We start from the raw sequence: 19,439 nt of genomic DNA on the forward strand, positions 1-19,439 counted from the left end.
CGGTAATCATGAAAATTGCAATAACAAATACAGAAATCATAAATGCGCACATGAATTGCAATTATAGTGCACCATAATGTTTAGTACCCTTTCGTAAATAAGGCCCCCTGTATTAAATGACTCTGTTGTTTGCTTCTAATTTTGTAGAGTTAACAGATGTTTTCCTCCTTTTAAAAAAGGAAGACTGTAGTAAATGCTTGAAATATGCCCCATCGGGCCCCTAATCAGAAAACTTTAAGCACTTCAAAGACATGCTTTTTATAGAACTTTTATTAAAGGTTAAACAGATCTGTTACACTTCTATACTTGTTTTAACATTAGTCGTTTTGGCTGCGGCGTCGGCATCAATGTATAGATGGTATTACTCTGTTCTTCAATTTTTTCAAGTAGGACTGCATGGATCTTGTGCCGCACATATTAATACTACAATTGGAAACAAGGAACTGTTAGTTAAACTCTCATTCATAGGATAGCTCATATTTTCCTAGCCATGTAAGTATGTTTCCTCCATTATTACAGGAAATAATAAATTGTTGAAGTCAATATGCAGAGTGATGAATGCTACCATTGCGTGTAATTGAGCAATGCAATGCAAGCTTCAATGCTGGTAACATTTCAAAATAAACCAATATAATCACACTGTATCTATTTTTAGATTTAAGCATCTCCAAATTAGGTAAATGTGTTTGAAGCAATCTGATGCAGCAATTATATACACTAATCCAAAAATGGCCATTAGGAGAGGTATCCCTATGAAATTCAATGGTCAGTCCAATAAAGTCGGGATTGGATCACTACATTCTGTAAAATAAAACATCGAGGAACACAGGGGATAATTCCTTAGCTTGACATGCCTCTCACCCCTAGGGTTCTGGGTTTAAATTTGACTTCTGCCTTTCACAAAATCAAGAACGATTTTTGACACTGGAGATGCAACAATTAATCAATTGTTGGCTTTTTATTTGCGAGCCTCAGTGAAACATTCATAAATTGATTCATAAATAAATCGATTGAAGGCTTTTTAGTGTCCTTTTCATTTTTTGTGCTTCTGCTTTTGGATAATAAAGGGCTTTTAGTACAGTGACAGTTATTACCTCTCTGATATTTGATTAGTAAATGGGTTACTGATTGCTCCTCCACCTGACATACTATAGACAGTAACACCAGTAGCAGAGATTTGTGTAAAACAGGTACAGTTATCTGTCGTGTATCCGTCCGTCACATATCCGTCATAGCCATTTATCCACCATGATCAATCTCTTCAGCAACATTCAGGGTGTAGTTCTGTGAGGTCAGCAGGGAGCGCGGACCCCTCACTTCTTGGGCAGGGGGCGTACTGCTTCTGTACCACATGTAGAATATTTAACTGTTTTGAGTGTTTGGATTATTATTAACAATAATAATAATAATAATAATAATAATAATAATAATAATAATAATAATAATAATAATAATTTCAAGATTTAATCCTTTTTTTATGTTTAAGTTAATTAGTTGTATCACTTCCCATATATATATATGGTTGTGTATATTTCTATGTGAAGTGATGTTATTTTGCTTCGTATTCCCCCACTCGAATATTACTGTGCATTTCTTTATATAGCTTAGAGATGGAACCCATTATACATTCACTGTTTCGACTCACAAGTTCAAGTTATGTAACTACTGTAGAGTGATAAACTGCAGTTCTGTTGAGTGTATGGGGAAACAGGGATGGCAGGGGGCATGGTATATTATATAGATAATAGTGACCTCTCACTTCTAAATATAGCACTACACCCCTGACAACGTTAGTTTATTATTGAACAGAGAATATTAGTTCAGATATTATAGATCTTATCAAGTTTTCAGACACTGTGCTGTATGTACTCCGTGTGCAACCATTGCTGGTAGTGCCACGCCAACCAAAACTGATTCAGTAGCAAACAGTACAGAATCCCATCAATGCATATCCCATGTCACACGTTCCTAAGCTTATGTGCATACCTAGGAGGGGACAACTAGCCATATGCAAATAACTCAGCACAATCTACATACGGTTTGTGTAGAAATATGCAGTAGGTAGCAATTTCTGACAGAGCTATCAAACCATTAGGTGGCTTTCTAGATTGTTTTGTACTTTTGTCATGCATTAGACAGCCACTTCTAAGACACCCATTGTACTCCACTAGCACAGAGACAATCCCGGCTTTACTTATTACACTCTATGACACCCAGAAGGTTTTCCTGCTAGATCTTATTTTTCACTTTTCAGTATAGTTAAATGGTTCTGGTTCATGCTAAACGTTTTCACAGAAAACTGGTTCAAATTAAATTGCTTCGAAGCTTGGCAAATGTCCACATTTTCCTTATTCTCCGGAAAGAAAAAACAATATTCTGATATGTTGAACATGGATGTTTCCTATTATTCTCAAATATCATATAACTTTAGAAAGGGCTGCCAAAGTTCACGATCCTTTAGCCTTTGCAGTGTTGACTGTCTTAAGAAAAGCTGGGAAGTCTTTAAAAGAACAAAATTGAGTAAAGTAAAGTTGAAATAAACCATTACATTGGCATTTTAATGGACCCATCCATGCCAGCTGTGGTGGGGTTGTGGTGTAATTTCCAATCCACTGGGAGTCGATTTGATATCACATGTATTAACTGTTTTGGGCTCAAACAGTCTTTCAATAAGAAGAACACAGTTTTAGTCACAACAGTCTAAATGCACCCAAGGCTCAAAAGCTTATGATTTATAGGTTTATCTGGAGAACTTGTTTAAAGACACTTGATATATTATTTATCACAAACTTCAGAGGTTTTCACAATCAATGTGCTAATAGAGTGTTGTGGTGAAAAAGCTGATAAATGTTTTTTGATTAAAAAACACTTTATATAAAAGAAAGGTATACCTCTAACACAATCATATAAGCACGAGATTTAAGCTGACTTCAGACAAGGCCTCAGTACAGCTCGGTGCATACTTTTGTATCAGAAAGCATGGATATCCATGGAGTCAATTCGAAGGAGATGGAAAGACTGACAAAACTTTACAATGTTTGATATTTATACCTTTGTAAACAATTGTTGACTCCCCTTCAACCTGACTGGTTTCTGTCCAATAATTAAGGTAGTCTCTCTCTCATTACACACAACGAGCCAACCACATACTTCGTCTGTGGGAAAGGGGACGGTGCTCTTTGACTTTATGGTCCGCCACGTGCTACACTGAGCAGGGATCATCCATTTTGTCTTTTAATTCCCCCCCGTCTCAGGGTCAGTCACATATAATGTGAGAATTCTAAGCTTGGACAATGCTGCATTAAAATGACTATAAAAACACATTCACACACAATTTAAACATAATGATTAAAACAACTTAACTATAAAAGACACACACACACACACACACACATACGCATAATGTAAAACCTCTAATTAATAACATAATTAGTACCTCATGCAGACAGCTATCACTACAGTGTATATGTTGGGAACTGTTTGTTTGAATTGGTTTATGATAATTAGTGAACATATTATAATATCTATATGTTATAGGACAGTGAAGTTCTGTGAATGAAGGGATCTCGTAATGGCAGAAGTGATCAGTTCGAGGCTGAAACACTCTTATAATTCTATTATACACTGCTTTACTGGTAATAAACAGCTGTGATTTCTATTCTAAACCAACCTTGATTTAGCCCTCTGTTGTTTTTTGTATTAAAAACAGATTAAAGTCAACACTGTTAAGTAACTGAGATTTTGATTGTGAAGGTCATTTTGAATTGGCGTTGCAGTTGAAAGCAAATTCAAGTGGTGTCTCAGGTATACCTTTTTAAAGGAGGTTAAGTTTTAGGCTGAAAAGGATATTGCAGGAATACAGACAGCACAGCAGGAAGTAACAATATGTAATGTATTCTATTGAAAACCCAGTTCAGTAGCAATTTTAAATAAAATACATATAAATATATTGCCTAATGTATATATCATACAAAGTTCCCAAGTTCCTGATAATAATAATAATAATAATAATAATAATAATAATAATAATAATAATAATAATAATAATAATAATAATAATAATAATGTGGCTAATGAGCCCTAATAAGTAAATCCAAGCATGTTTCCTTTTTGGCTTTTGTGTGGTTATGGGGAGAAAAGCCTAATAAATAACAGACAGAGCTTTTAATAATGCCACATGCCATTATGCCATACCGGCAGACCTTCAGTGAAATAAAGCCTTGCTTTGTTTTGTTTTGCTGCCAGTGTCTGCAGAAGTGAAAGCTGATAGATGTCTTGGGTAAAGTGTACACGATTCTCTGCTCAGAAACAGATGCTTGACAGCTCACAATGGGGCCTTTTATTTGGAGCTTTTGAACTCTGCACTCTCCTCTCACAGATAGAAATGCAGGGGCACTGGCTCTGTAAAGAACTTGGTTGCTTGCTTTTTAGGCAGTAGTAGCCTTGCTCACAGAAAGTAATGTAAATAATGTAAATAGATCTTATATATCTATATATATATATATATATATATATATATCTATATATATATATATATATATATATATATATTTATATATATGCATATTTATTATATACAGTGCATAAATACTGAGAGAAATAAGAGGAATACTTTAGCATCCTGGTTTAAAGGAATACATTAAATGTGCATTAAATAAATGCTCAAAAAAGCCAACTTCCCAACGTTTCGATATGTTTACATAGGGAAAGGGAAAGTGTGTTTGAAACAGTCCAGGTACTTCTAGGCTTTGGATGTCATGGCAACTATACCAAGTTATTTCTATTTAAATCTATTAATGTGATTGTGATGTTGTTTACCACATACTGTGGTTGATGTAATGATCTACTATTCCTTTCTATTTAAACTTTCAGACATCATGGTACTGAGTTTATTTATCCATTTATTTTCATTTAGTCTTCTATATTATACATTGTCTTACATTTTTTCTAAAACTACACATTTTAGGTCATTCATGTTACGCTTGTTCCTTGTAAAATGCTGAATCACTGGTTCATTTACTTTTGTATTTCTTTGACAGGTGATTCTGTATACGTTTAAATAATGTTGTACCTGTCTCTCCTATATATTTAGTTTGATTACATTTCTGGCAAAATATACCATTAACAAGGTTGCTAGTTTTGCATGAGGGATTTTTTTAAGATTGAGTACTTCTTTTCTGTATTTGTGATTTCAATTTTGTCTTTACAAATATATTTGCATACCTTACATGTGCTCTTACAGATTTTAATGTCCAGGGCATGTGTGCAGGGCGAAAACCAGATTGGAGAGGGTCAAGCAGAGAATGTGTTGACAGGAAAGCTGAGAGCTGGCGGTGTACCTCTCGCGCAAGGGTTTTAGAGAAGAATAGTAGGAGGGAGACAGGACAGTAATTCTGGAGGGATGAGAGATCCAGGGAGGGTTTTTTAAAGATAAGGGTGATGCAGGCTTGTTTGAAAGCAGGGGGGGGAAACAACCAGAGAGCAGAATGGTGTTGAGAAGAGAAGAAATAAAAGGGAGTACAGCAGGCAGCAGCCTGGAATGGGTGAGCTGGGAGGGAGTGCAGAGCACATGTGGTGGGTTTATGGCTCTGGAGCAGGGAGCAGAGAGTTCAAGCGATGCAAGAAGGGTAGACTAGTAGGGGGTGCAGAGGGTGATGGGTAGAGAGTGAGCATGAGACAGGGTATGGGTGGGGAAGGAGGCAAGGTAGTGAAGAGTTTGCAATTTTAGAGGAGAAGGAGGCAAAGTCAGCCAAGATGGAGGAGGGGAGAGGGTTAAGGAGGGAGGAGAAGGTAGAGAAAAGTTTACGAGGATTGTTAGTGGAAGACTAAATGATAGAATGGAAGTAGGAGCATTTGGCAGAGGTGAGTGTAGAAGAGAAGGAAGAGAGGAGCAAGCGATAGAGATCCAAGGCGGCAGGGAGGTTGGTTTTCTCCCATTTCTTTTAAGCAGAGCGCAGCTCTGTATGAGCCAAACAGTGCACGGAGGAGAGCCAGGGCTGGGCGGGGAGAAGCAGGCAGGTCGAAGGGTTAGAGGGCAAAGGGAGTCAAGTCAGGAGGTGAGGGACGAGACAAGGGTGGGGGTAGACAGGTCAACAGAGATTTGGGAGGAGCTGATAGAGGGAGGTGCGAGAGAGTTGCAGAGGAGAAGACAGAGACGAAGAGGTAACAGAGCTTTCGGCAGAAGGTGACAGAGGGGATCGACGGATCAGGAATGGCTGGGAGTGACAGAGAGAAGGAGATAAAGCAGTGGTCAGAGATGTCAAGAGAAGGTGACCGAGAGGGCGGTGGGCAAGCAGTCCCTGGTGAAGATGAGGTCCAGTTGATGGCCTGCTGAGTGAGTAGGGTGGGAGGACGAGGAGAGACAGAAGACGAAGGAGTGGATATGGTTGGAGAGGTGGATGTTGAAGTCACCAAGTAGAACAACAGTGGAGGGAGGGAGGAGAGGATGAAGTCAAGCTCATCAGGAAAGTGACTAAGCGGTCCAGGAGGATAGCTGAGGATAATGAGGAAGAGGTGACAAGGGGAGGTGATTTCAACAGTGTGAAACTCAAATTCGTAACAGAGAGAGAGAGAGAGCAGGGGGACAGAAAAGAGCAGGGGGAGAGAGAGCAAAAAACATGTTCCCCCACCCCATCCAGGGGGGCAAGAATAAAGAATAAAGAGAGAGGCGATCCAGGTTCCAGTAAGAGCTAGGAAGTCAAGAAAGAGGCGGGAGGCAAAGGCAGATTAAGTCAGCTTTGTTGGTAACCATGCTACAGTTCTGGGGGGGGGGGGAGCAGAGGAAAGGGGGAGAGGCAGGGAGATGAGATTAGAGGAGTTAGATTTGCAGTGGCAGGGAGGGTACAGAGGACAGGATTGAGAGGAGAGGATTACTGGGATATTAAAGATAATTATGGTAGAGAGCAGCAGAGGAAAAGAAGTAGAAATAAGTATGGGAGAGAGTGGTGTTGAGAGGGAGGTGTAAACAGACAGGTACAGGTGGAGCGAGACCATTAAATAGTAAAGAAAAAATGAAAAAGAAAGAAATGTATGTAAACCTGGTCTGGAGTTGGAGCCTTTAGTTCAAAACTTGGGTAGAGAGTTCTGCAGCGCCGGTCCATGGTGCCCTGTCCTTGTGTGAACTACCACAGTGTAGACTACCTGCCCTTTGGTGATAAGTCCTTTGAGTGAGCTGGAGCACTAGCTTGGTGTGAGTGCTTTATATAATACCCTACAGGTTGAGAATTGGGTGCTGTCGACAATTGGTTGCAAATTATTCTAAATACAGTCAACTGTGCCTTGTGCGAGTTGCTAGATTGTTACACCAACACAAATCGCTCACATTCCAACCTCAACTGACAGTCATTCACTTTACAAATTAAATATGATTTACTTACCGAGCGATCGGCCTGTCGACTGCTAGCCTTCCTGCAGTATTGTACTTTTGTTCACTCTTTCCATAGGGGAGGCTCTGAAACACATATGTGTAGTGGTCTGATTGTTATGAAAAGCACAACAACGTTGATGGATTTAACCTTAGGCCTTTTGTTAATCCATTGATTTTTCCTGTAATAGCTATGGATACTTAGCAACCCAAACATAGATAGTAATGTTTACTACATTTGTGATATTTTGAGGCTAATAATCAGTAACCTGTAGTGTTTGACAACTGTCTGTTTACAATATTAATGGCTTGTCGGATTTATAGATGTGAGACGACAATCCCACTTCTCTTCCACCATTGATTTTCCTCAATAATTTAAAAGCTGGCTTGCCTTTTTCATTCGGTCATCAAGTGTCTTTCGTCTGCCTCTCCTTCATCTCCCTTTTGGGGGTTGATGGGTTCCATCACCTGGCCTTGGTTGACCTCTGACAGCTGTCAAAGGAAACACCTATCCTACCGTTCCCTTTAGTAACTATACAAACATTAATCATGCTGCCACATCGCTTACTGATGTTGGGTCACCACCTCACCCCTTGAAACATGTTTGCCACAATGTCACTCTATGATGATTATAGGCATGCTTCGGCTGTATCAGTAGAGTAGGTGGTTTGACAAATACATAAATCTTCATAGTGTATAACTTAGGAAACAAAACAAGAATTTAAAAAGGAGATTTGTTGATAACATCAAATTTACAGGAAGCATTCACAAAGCTGTTTCTTCAACAAGGGCTTAAAAAGGGAGTCTGATCCAAATGGAGGAAGATTTTCAGATTGAAAGTGGTCTTAATGGCAAACTGGTCTTTACCTTGAGATGGTCTGAAGAAGAAAGTATGTGTTGTATAAAACCACTTTTAAATTTGTATGGAAAACGGTCAAATAATTGTGCCCTATTTCTCATAACTTTGGATTTCTTCATATAGAAAAATATAATGAATACCAAAGTATATGTAATCCATTAAAACAGACTTAAAAAAAAAACAGGTTTTAAATAACTCCCTAGCTTTGGGAATCATCACCCCTTTAATCTATTTGTCATCAAAATGATACCTGATATAATCATGGCCGTGTGATAGAGGCATACAGAGGAGTGCAGGTTAATGTCCTGGCTGTGCCCGGCTGCTGATCTTCTCTGGGATTTCACTTGGATAATTGTATTGGTTCTGGCACTGCTGTGGGTTGTTGTAAAGAGTTGCTGCTGTTAGGGAACAAAATAGACATTGTTAAATAAATGAGGAAAATGGAGGTAAAATAATCACATTATAATTATCTAAATTAAAAAAGGAGTTCCTTTATTCTTTTGAGTTGGCTTTTGTTAGTTGTATTCCATTAAAACGTTTTTATTGCTTTTTTAAACACACACACACACACACACACACACACACACACACACACACACACACACACACACACACACACACACACACACACACACACACACACACACATATATATATATATATATATATATATATATATATATATATATATATATATATATATATATATGTTTGTACTTACTTAAATTGTTTTACGTTTATTTCCCCTGTCACTGGAAATAAAATAAATGTACACCTTTGGGTAACTTGCAGTGACAAGTCTGGCTATGTTTACATTTCTCTGATAAATCCATGGTTTTCATTTCATTAGTAACTAGAAAACCAAAGGATTATGTAAATTAATATTATAGACATGAGCAGTTCAATTAACATTTTGAGTTGGTTTTAGCTAGTTTGTACAGTAATGGTGGAAAATAGCTGTTGCTTCTATTTTTTGTCAAAACTTGCAAACAGAGCTTGATTGGAGCCTGCAGGGGAAGGGGCTGAGGGTGTTTCTGTGATTTGCAAACCCGTTGAATGGTGTCGTCTTGGCTTATCTGTAATGCTGGTAGAGCCAGTTTCATTGAGCCTGCGTTTACTTAATGCTTCTGTCAGAACCACACCAGCACTGAGGAGATGGCTGTGCTTTCTGAGGAAGTACTGCAGTGGCATGTAAGTCATTTTTATAAATGCATTTTTACTATCTGTCTTCAAATAGTGCTAAAGTTGCTTTATTGAGATATAGTTAAGATTTAAAAAATAGATTTTTTTCTTCATGAAAATGCGCCACTTGTGTAGTTGTACAGTTACATCTGCAGAAAGTGTATATATTTTGTTCTAGTCCAACATTTGAATGTTTCATATTGGTATGTATAAATCTTTTAAAGTCAGAAAGTAGTCTTGATACAAGCTATAGTGTGGCTGTTCTCAGCATTCAAGTAGCTCGAGACTACCTAAACACTGTTGTCTTAGGCTGTAAGTACTATATATCTTCTTGTCACACTTGTTTCCTGTGTACGCAAGAGTGATGAATGATCCATCTATTTAAAGCAAAAAGAGCATAAACCAAATACTGATTCTTAAGAGTTTAGTCAAAAAAAATAAAATAAAATGTGTTTTGTATTTCTTAATAGATTCAGGCATACCAGATAGCTTGACAGACTCTGCTCAACTAGCAGCCTGACATTTCAAAGATAATCGATACAAGCCTTACTAACCCTGGCTACCACCTTGGTTGCATATTTTAAATGAATGTTTAGTCCTATGTTCTGTATTATGGTGTGTCCCGTTGTGTGTTAATGTTGAATCCTTATAAAGTTCTGTAGTGTGTGTGTGTGTGTGTGTGTGTGTGTGTGTGTGTGTGTGTGTGGGGGGAGTCCTTCGAAAAGTTTGCGACAGTTGATTTTTGCATCCCCATGGTTATACTTTGTATTTACCATGCTGTATCATACCTTCTTGAATTTTACAACACTTACCTGTGCTTTATGTCATGTTACTATACTGTTGCTATGGGAAGGCTGGGCTCGACATTGTGTGGATATCTTTAGAAAACATACTTTACATTGTTGCAATCATCTGGTTTCTATAGTAACGTGTCTCATCCATTTTTAGTCTAAATGTGGTTAGAAGATAAATCGGCAGTTACCACTATTCATTTCTTTGTATAGTGTGAGCTTGACCATGTTTAGTTTAAATGGCACTTAGTTTAACAGTTTGATGTTTTAATCTACTTATCAGATTATTCCAAATGTTCCATAGTAAATTCTGAGATGCACCTTATATGGTAAAGTTTTCCCATAGTAAAAATATAGCAAAGTGTTATAAAGCACAGTGAAAGCATAGGTAAGCATTGTAAATCCCAGAGAACTATGGGGAAACTGAATAAATGACCATGCAAATTTACTGTGGGAAACTTTTACAGGAAGAAAGCTGCATTTATGTTAATGTTAATCTCTTTTTAAAATGTACAATTTGACACACAGAGGTTGTTCTGCCACTGTGCGTCTTTTGTTATTTTCTCCACTGTTTGAGTTTGACATTGTTAGTCTTGTCTTCAGAATATCTGGCATTTCCATTACCTTGCTGTTTACCTAAGCTGGCTATTGAAAATATTTGACTTCTTCTTAGACTCATCTGCATAAGTAAAGCTTGTAAAAACCTATTTAAACTAATGTGTACCGTAACCTCTAGAAGTAAATCAACTTTGAAATATTGTCAAGCTTTATTGAGTTAACTGCCAAGAGTTTCACTCATGCAGTATGTATACAGCCATTGTTTGAAAAGGAATGTACAGGGGATTTATATAATTTAAAGATACAGCACGTGTCCCACAATCATGTTTAGGAGTGCACTAAAATATAATCCCTTGGTATCTGTTTATTACATTATTCTTTGGTTTACTTTTCTCTTCACTATTCTTCAGGCCTAGCTGCTTTTCCAGTTTGTTAACATTTCCTGAAGAAATCTTAGCTTTGGGGACACAAATTTCCTTGACTCTGAAACTTGCTTTCCATGATCTTACTCTGTACTGTTGCTACTAGTTGTAGCAGTGCAAGGTTATGAAAAATAACTTGAACTCAGGAAGCAGAACACACAGCGTTTTGTTAGAAGGATAACATTTTACTAGAACCACCTAGAAATATATAAACACTATTTTAAAGTAACTTAATGGACACTGCATCTTTAACTACACTGTTAGTCAAGTGATTATTTAAAAGTATATTTATTTGTTTTTGTATGTATGTATGTATATATGTATGTGCATGTAATTATTTATGTATTCATGCATATGTATAAGAGAGTGTTGTGTGATGCACTACCATTACGGATTCTGACTCCTGTAAATAAAAATGTGTTTATTGGTCTGTTTCAGTTGGGTTACCTTTACAATACTATTAGAGTTGTCCAATTTTGTGATGCCCAATTATTATCTGTATCCTCGGCTCACCGCTTGCAACCCGCCTGCTGGCTCGGGGAACAGGGGCTGGAGCACGCGTCCTACGAAACGTGCTCCTGCCAATCTGTCATTTTTCGCACTGCGGATTCACGGCGAGGCCACCAGATCTATAGCGCCGGAGGACCACGCAGACTGGAGGCTCCGCTGCAGAACCACAGGCGCCCTATCGGCCACAGGGTTCGCTGATGCGCAATGAGCCGTGAATTCCACTACTGGCCTAAGCCCTTCCTACCCTGGGAGCTCCCGGTCACAGTCGGTTGTGACAAAAGCGTGTTATTTTTAAATAAAATGTAGCTATAATCTTGGTCATATTTTAAAGTGTAAAGCTGCACCCTTTAAATGTAAGTAGCTAATGGTAGTGGTAAACTGATGTTTGATGGCATTATTTTGCTAGCTACAATCACTTTTATACAGTTTAAAAAAATGTTTGCCGGTATGTTACTTTGAAACGTAGCTCCGCTAACTATCCATCGCAGGACTGCAGGTGTATGTGAAATAGTCTGTGAGTTAATTTAAATCTGTAAAGAGACATGAAATGGAGCTTGTAAAAATAGAACACGTACTTTATTTAAGTAGGCTGGCCGGTACCTGGAAAGCCCCTACCTGAACAAAGCCTTTCTAACACCTAAAGCCTCGAGGCTAAGCTCTGCTTTTGTTTCCATTCCTGCATTCATAGGTGCGTATCGAGGAGTTAGAGGAGGAGCTGGATGCAGAACGGGTCATAAGAGCGAAGGTATGTGACTTAAATGACAGGATAAGCACGCCAGCCCAGGGGGCTGGAATTTATGTGTTTATTTTAATCCCGTTTAGCACTAAGGTACAAAAAAAGACAAGCCAAAAGAATGCTTTCAACTTTGTTGCCTGCCTGTATGCAGCTGTTATTATGTTCCATTATAAGTCATGCCCTCATTAGAATCTTTATTTGTTGTATCTGCATAAAAGTGTTGTCTTGTAAGAGAATTTAACCAGATGTAAACTTGGAGTTATAAAATAAGTTATGTAGAGTTTCTGAGAACAGCAATGGGACCTTTAAATAGAGGGGAAAGAACAATATTTTGCAGTTTGAATAAAGTTAGTAGGGCTTGTTTGTATTCAGAGTTGTTACAAGCACAATTATATTTACATTTTTAAATCAATAGGAATATACTTATTTGTCCCTGAATCAAATATCTAAGGCTTTCTGGTTACTTTAGTGGGTGTATTTTATTATCTTATTAAGAAATATACTAATAATAATTTGGAGTAATGAACTTTGAGAACACATCTGTAATATCTTCCCACAGAGTGGACCTTGCATACAAAAAGCAACATACTATATATAATTTAACATATTGCTATGTACAAAAGTAATGCCTTAAAACATCTGTTGAATGTATTATGAAACTTCCTGCTTTGCCTCCATCACTGCCCCCAAAGGCACAACAGGGTGTGTGTGTGGGGTGTGGTGTGCATTGAAAGAGGCTTAAATCAAATGTTAAGGATTTAGGTACAAAAACTTTTAGCATCTGAAAATTGGTGAATAGTGGACAGCTGAACCTTTCCACAGATTAGCCTCTAAGTTTTGTATTCTAGACTATTCTAGTCTTTAAAAAAAAAAAAAAAAAAAAACATTCTACAGTACAGTACCAGGAGAAACGCAAGAAAATGAAGTGTTTCTCCTAGCTGGTACTGTACTGTAGAATGGACTCGTTTTTAAGAATAGCCAGTGTAGATAAAATGTCTTGCAAATTTACAATATACTCAGAGAATAAAAGGGTGCCGGTGTATATAATGTATTGTAATATCCAACCGTGTGTCATCCTTGCTTCAGCAGCACATACTCAAACCCAGTTTCACAGATTGCTTCCACTTTAAAACATGTCTGAAAATGGCTTCAGTTCCAGCAGCACATGAGATTAGGTTTTTTTTATTTTTAGTATCCCAGAAGGGGAGGCCTGGAAGCCTTGAAAACCTTCTATGAAAACAGGATATTCCAGCCAATCACAGCACAGCTATTTCTACTACAGTACGTGCCACATTCTTTCAACTACCCAATTACCAAAAACATGTGCACTTGTGATAACAAATGAAAAAAAAAAAAAAAAAAAAAAAAAAAAAGTGTTTTCAATTAATTACTTCAAGCTTCTTGGACAACTGCCCAATCCTGCTGACTCTAGTAGTTAAGTAAAAGCACTTGTACTCCAGTAACACAGAGAAGGGAAAACTGAAACGATATAGAACTGCTCTAAATAGTGATGACCAAATGAATTCCAAAAACTTCCCAAGTGATTCCAAGCTATTTCTACCACACGGTTTCTGTATTACTATGTACTGTTATTTATAAAGGACTGCTGTTTATTCCTCTGCTGCATTTCTTAATGTCTGATCGGGCACGGGTGGGTTCAGGTAACAAGCACAAGAAGTCCGATATCTGGCTAGTTGGTTTGATTGAGACCACAGCATACAAATGAAACATTGCTACAAATGAATTACTTTCCACATAAACTAGTAAGATTGTATTGTACTAGTGTCCTGAAGTGCCAGTATTAGAAGTCTATATTAATACTGGAGTACAATTTAACGCAGAGACAAGCTGAGGTTGCCCACTTGTGGCAAAAGATAAAATTCCATTGACAGGACAGGCTGCATTTTTTGTGTTTTATGACAGCCAGATGATATGTGGCGAATGCTAATTTAACTATCTTATTGGGAAAAAAAAAAAAAAAAATGATACGTTATGTATTTTCTGGCATGTCAGTTTAATTTCTTGACGCCCTGAGAGAACAGAAACCTTGGATTTTCCATTGAAGTAATTCACCAGGAAGGAAGTTTACACTTTTTAGTGTCACTTGACTCCCCTTAATTAGAATGAATCCTGTAGACAAGGTGATTTAGCTGTCTAACAGTTGTACATGTTCTGTTGAAATTACAGGGAAAGCATGCCAGGGTCGAGCAGAGACATGTAGATTTTTATCTTTTAATGTCTGTTACCACAGTGGTAATCGAAAGCTACATATTCCTGGAGATAGCCTGAAAGCAATACATTGAGAACAGCTGATAGTGCCCAGACATTGAACTGATAAATTCCCGTGGGCCAGCACTGAAGTTTTGTTTTCAGATAAGCAAGCACAGAGCACTTTCAGCTGTCAACATCTATTTGTTTATTGCACCAGTTTCTTCTGTCTCCGTTAGACTTGCTATTTCAAAGGCCATTTACCTTGGATTCTCATTCCTCAGAGAAATTGTTTTTTTTTAATCTTAGTTTGTACCTAAAATGTTTTTTCAGTTACTATGTGCCAGCAGTGGTATAAACTAATACGTGGAATGGACTTTTCAAACAGAATAGGAGTCATATAAAACAACTAAATGGATAGTGTAGCAAATCAAATGAATTATACATTATTTAAAACCGCTTTAAGAATTTAGTTAAAAAAATGCTTACAGAATATGAAAATCTGGTGCATTACAACTACTATAAAGAACTAGACTGTTTGTATAATGAACATCAGGTCCTGTGAATTGTAAAGGTACACATGTCTTAGAATTTTCTTTTTTTAAGCATAAAGACTAGTTGAGTTAAGTGATGGGAGAGACTGTTCCCTTCTCAGGAAGAACGTCCATTATAGTCTTGTGGTAAATGCTGTATTGATTGTCACTGACAGGTAGAGAAACAGCGCTCTGACCTGTCAAGGGAGCTGGATGACCTCACTGACAGGCTGGAAGAGGCCGGAGGAGCCATGGCTTCCCAGGTGTGAACTCTTTTATCTGTCGTTTAACACTGCTGCATTTAATAGCTAGACTAAGATCACCATAATACACTGAGTTCACCATCTAATGTCTTTTCTCAACACCATTGATATAGGAAGACCCTTGGGAACATTGCATGGCGTGTCATTCAGTCACACATGCTTCTATACTAATTTTGCCACAGAAAGCAAGAACATGGTTTTGAGAAAGAAACAATTAAGTTGTCAGTTTCACTTCAGGAGGTCTATAGGAGACAAAATGACACAAATTACACACACACACACACACACACACACACACACACACACACACACACACACACACACACACACACACACACACACACACACACACAAGTACCTGCAGGCACGTTCCTAGTTTCTTTCACTTTAGAAACTACCTTAAATCACCCATTAATATTTTCTTTCAATATGTAAATGGTAAGAAGTGTTTGATTCTAAATGTAACGGGCAGTGTTGTGTGATGCACTGTTGTTATGGATCTCTTCCCTGTTGGTGAGATAAGGTAAAAGCTCTATAACCACAGATGCAGTTGAGCCTGGCTTTTTCGCACAGTGGTTAAGATGTTTGCTTGTGGTGTGCGGGATTGTTGGTTTGTGCCCATTGAATCAAGAATTAGTTCTTATAAAATTGTGAACGTATCCAGCACAAAACAGAGATGCTCGTCATAAAGCTCATAGTCAAATCAGGAAACGTATTTCTGTTGTGTGGCTCCAGATTGAGATGAATAAGAAGCGTGAGTCGGAGCTGCTGAGACTTCGCCGCGAGCTGGACGAAGCTGCCCTGCAATCGGAGACCATGGCATCAGCTCTGCGCAAGAAGCACACTGAGGTGGTGGTGGACATGACTGAGCAGTACGAGAGCCTGCAGAGGGTGCGCATAAAACTGGAGAAGGACAAGCAGAACATGAAACTGGAAATAGATGATCTGTCAGCCACCGTAGACAATATGCAGAAAGCCAAGGTATTCTTTTTAAAAGCAAATCACAGTGCTTCCAGTGTAATCGATGAGGAAAGAAAGTGATTATTCTCTTTTTAATAATTGTTTTGTTTCCAGTGCTATCATTTATATTTACTTCTGAAGGTAGCAGTAGGAGCATGCATTATTTGGTTCACAGAGAGACGCAATGGCAAGTACTGTACATTTTGAAGAGGACATTGTCAATGAATCCCTAAAATGATAAACACCAAGAAATTGTATTTCTGTCTCAAAATGTAACATGAATGTGGGATCGTACGTTTTAGTAAATGTACCAATTGTCATTGGTGATCTTACATAATTTCCTTTAGTATATTGATTAACTGGTAAAAAACAAACAAACATGTGTTATCAATGAAAGTATTTACCTAATAATAGTCCATTCATCTGTGGTTGATTTACTATCTAAAACCACATGATGTCAATACTTAGGGGTGCCATTACACATAGGCCTAATAATGATTGCATTCAGTTCCCCTGTATGGTTTCTTTTCTTTATGGGTTGTTAAAAATATCCTTTTTTTTTTTAAACAGGTCTCTAGTGATATCCAAATGAGGAAACTAGAAGATTTACTTGCAGAATCAAATTCTAGGAATGAAGAACTGCAAAAGGGGCTCAATGAACTGAACCTCGCCAAAACAAGGCTCACAGGTATTAATTAGAAAAGAAATGTCTGACATGTACAGCTTGTATGTACAGTATGCATGTGGCTAGTTTCACAGATCTCAGTAAGCAGAGCAGCCCTGTTGTAAACCCACAGTTATGTTCTATTGGGATTAAGCGGATGCAAATAAAATGCCTTCTTCCTTCAAGCTGAAAATAATGAACTTGGCAATCAACTGGAGAAAGTGGAAAATAGAGCCAGTCATACCAATAGGACAAAGGCCCTGCTGATAGCACAGAGTGAAGACCTGAAGAAGCAACTGGAAGAAGAGAATAAGGTATAAAAACAGCCCCACTGCTCATAAACAGAACTGTCTTTCTGTCCTGTAGAATTTTACAAATTGGAACAACTGTTGCTCATTGACCAAAGCTTCTTGGTCATTAACATGTCCCTTTCTGACAACGTCATCAGCAGTGGAAACAGCTTCCTGTATATTGTATACAATAACGTGAAATCATGGTGTCCACAGACATCAGCACCATACAACAGATGTAGAAAGGACAGTTTTCATGCAATTTTGTTGAATTCCTCTTTGAAGTAATTGGGCCCATTCCAGTGTGTGGACTTCACTTTTTTTATATAGTTATATTAAATCATTTCTTAAGTCAAAGGGATGTCTTAGCATCTTGTTAAAAGTAAACCCTGTCCACCACACATGCTTTTAATAAAATAAGAAAAAATATGGGTAAAGTAATTTTAGTAGAAATGGAAGTAGACGCACATTTCGGCAAGCATCTTCATCTGTGCATCGGTCTACTTGACTTAAGGTCATATTTTGGTTACCCTAGTCTTTAATGAACTCCATAGTAATGTTACAAAAAGAAATACGTATGACTTCAGAGTGTTTAAGAGGCATTGAATTACACTGATTACTAACTGTATGTGTTTGGCTCTAGTTTTGTAATAGGTGATAGGTTTCTTCTTTCAAAAAACAGGAGTCAGCACAGGACTGGATTAAAATAATTGAAAATATGATCCTTACTGTCTCAGGTGTTTGAAGTTATAGAAGAAAATTGTTTGTTAATAACATGAAACTTAAACAGTGATTCTGTTGTTTTAGTCAAAGAGTACACTGGGAAGCAGCCTTTCCAATCTTAGCCACGAATGTGAAAAGTTAAGGGAGCAACTGGAAGAAGAGCAGGAGAGCAAACTGGAGCTCCAGAGACTAGTCTCCAAACTCAACAGCGAGGTGACCCACTGGAGGAACCGCTACGAGGCTGACGCCATTCAGCGCACCGATGAGCTTGAGGAGGCCAAGTAAGTCACGACAGGGCTGGTTTTTCCACTTCACCTTATTCTATTCTGTTAAAATACTGCCCCTTAATTTTAGGCATATCCCATATGAAAATGTATGTAATTTAAAGTGAAATGAAAATGTGAAGCAGGGGCAATTACAAATGAAGTGTTATTATCATAAATAAATTGTGGAAAATTGACTCCAGTCCTATGACCAGGTGTCTTTCAGGCTGGTGCTGAGACCACAGAATTAGATAGCCTTATAACACATCAAACAACACTTTATTATGTTTTTTCTCAGAATGTATTTTGTGGAACTGTGGACCTTTTTTTCATCCCCTCCTTAACACATCTATACTGGCACAGGAGAAAACACCACAAGTCACCAACAGCCAATCAGCCACCATCAATTCCAAGTTGATTTTATCTAGGAATTAGTTTGTATTTCAGATTTGAAGTCTGAAGTAGAAATACTGAACTTGTGTCTTTTCCAGGAAAAAACTTTCATCACGTCTGCAGGTGGCAGAGGAAGCTGTGGAGGCCTCCCAGTCAAAGTGCTCTAGCCTGGAGAAAACCAAGCAGCGACTGCAGGGAGAAGTTGAGGATCTCTGCATTGATCTGGAAAAGGTTAGAATGAAAGTCAAAACATATATAGCATCTTCTCTAAACTGTGTTTCCTGACCCCACCCCTGTTACATTGAGGACTATATTCAACACTTCCCAATGACTTACAGCAAGACTAGGGGTGGGAATTGAGTTGCCCATTTTTCTTACTCAGACCCCTTACTTGGCAATTACCTTGGTGTCCTTGAATAAATAATCATCTACTCTTTAAAAATATGCAAAATATTTTAATGATTTGAATGTGTCTGTCCCACAAGTGCTGTGGTATTGGAAATCTGATCTATCCAATGAGGAATGACTGGGTATGACATTTGCTATTAATTTTACCATGGCTAAGGACTGCCAAGGGCAACACTGAATTAAATATTCTACCAGTCTTGCCAATCACCACTCAGGAACGTTATATTTTTGGGTAAAATAGAGAACAAATGTTCCACCCAGTCATTCAGCATTGTTAGTAAATTAATCACATTTGGGGTCCACTGAACTTAAA

At 37.9% G+C, this 19,439-nt stretch overlaps 1 protein-coding gene and 1 long non-coding RNA gene across 2 annotated transcripts in view; one reads left to right on the forward strand and one right to left on the reverse strand.

Annotated features, from left to right (window-relative positions):
* Positions 1-19,439, forward strand: part of LOC121296610 (putative uncharacterized protein MYH16) — a 55,033-nt gene that overhangs the window by 23,032 nt on the left and 12,562 nt on the right. The window contains exons 7-13 of the mRNA XM_041222327.1: positions 12,374-12,430; positions 15,339-15,425; positions 16,161-16,406; positions 16,956-17,073; positions 17,236-17,363; positions 18,147-18,343; positions 18,817-18,949. Of these exons, the coding sequence (XP_041078261.1) occupies positions 12,374-12,430; positions 15,339-15,425; positions 16,161-16,406; positions 16,956-17,073; positions 17,236-17,363; positions 18,147-18,343; positions 18,817-18,949 (966 nt within the window). The remainder of the gene's footprint in view (positions 1-12,373; positions 12,431-15,338; positions 15,426-16,160; positions 16,407-16,955; positions 17,074-17,235; positions 17,364-18,146; positions 18,344-18,816; positions 18,950-19,439) is intronic.
* LOC121296611 overlaps positions 1-19,439 on the reverse strand; it is a 41,720-nt gene that overhangs the window by 21,337 nt on the left and 944 nt on the right. Inside the window, exons 2-4 of the long non-coding RNA XR_005947079.1 lie at positions 18,802-18,940; positions 8,473-8,620; positions 7,377-7,450 (exon numbers count right to left, since the gene is read on the reverse strand). This is a non-coding gene — a long non-coding RNA (uncharacterized LOC121296611). The remainder of the gene's footprint in view (positions 1-7,376; positions 7,451-8,472; positions 8,621-18,801; positions 18,941-19,439) is intronic.

Source organism: Polyodon spathula, chromosome 21 (assembly GCF_017654505.1).
Source record: "Polyodon spathula isolate WHYD16114869_AA chromosome 21, ASM1765450v1, whole genome shotgun sequence".
NCBI lineage: Eukaryota > Metazoa > Chordata > Actinopteri > Acipenseriformes > Polyodontidae > Polyodon > Polyodon spathula.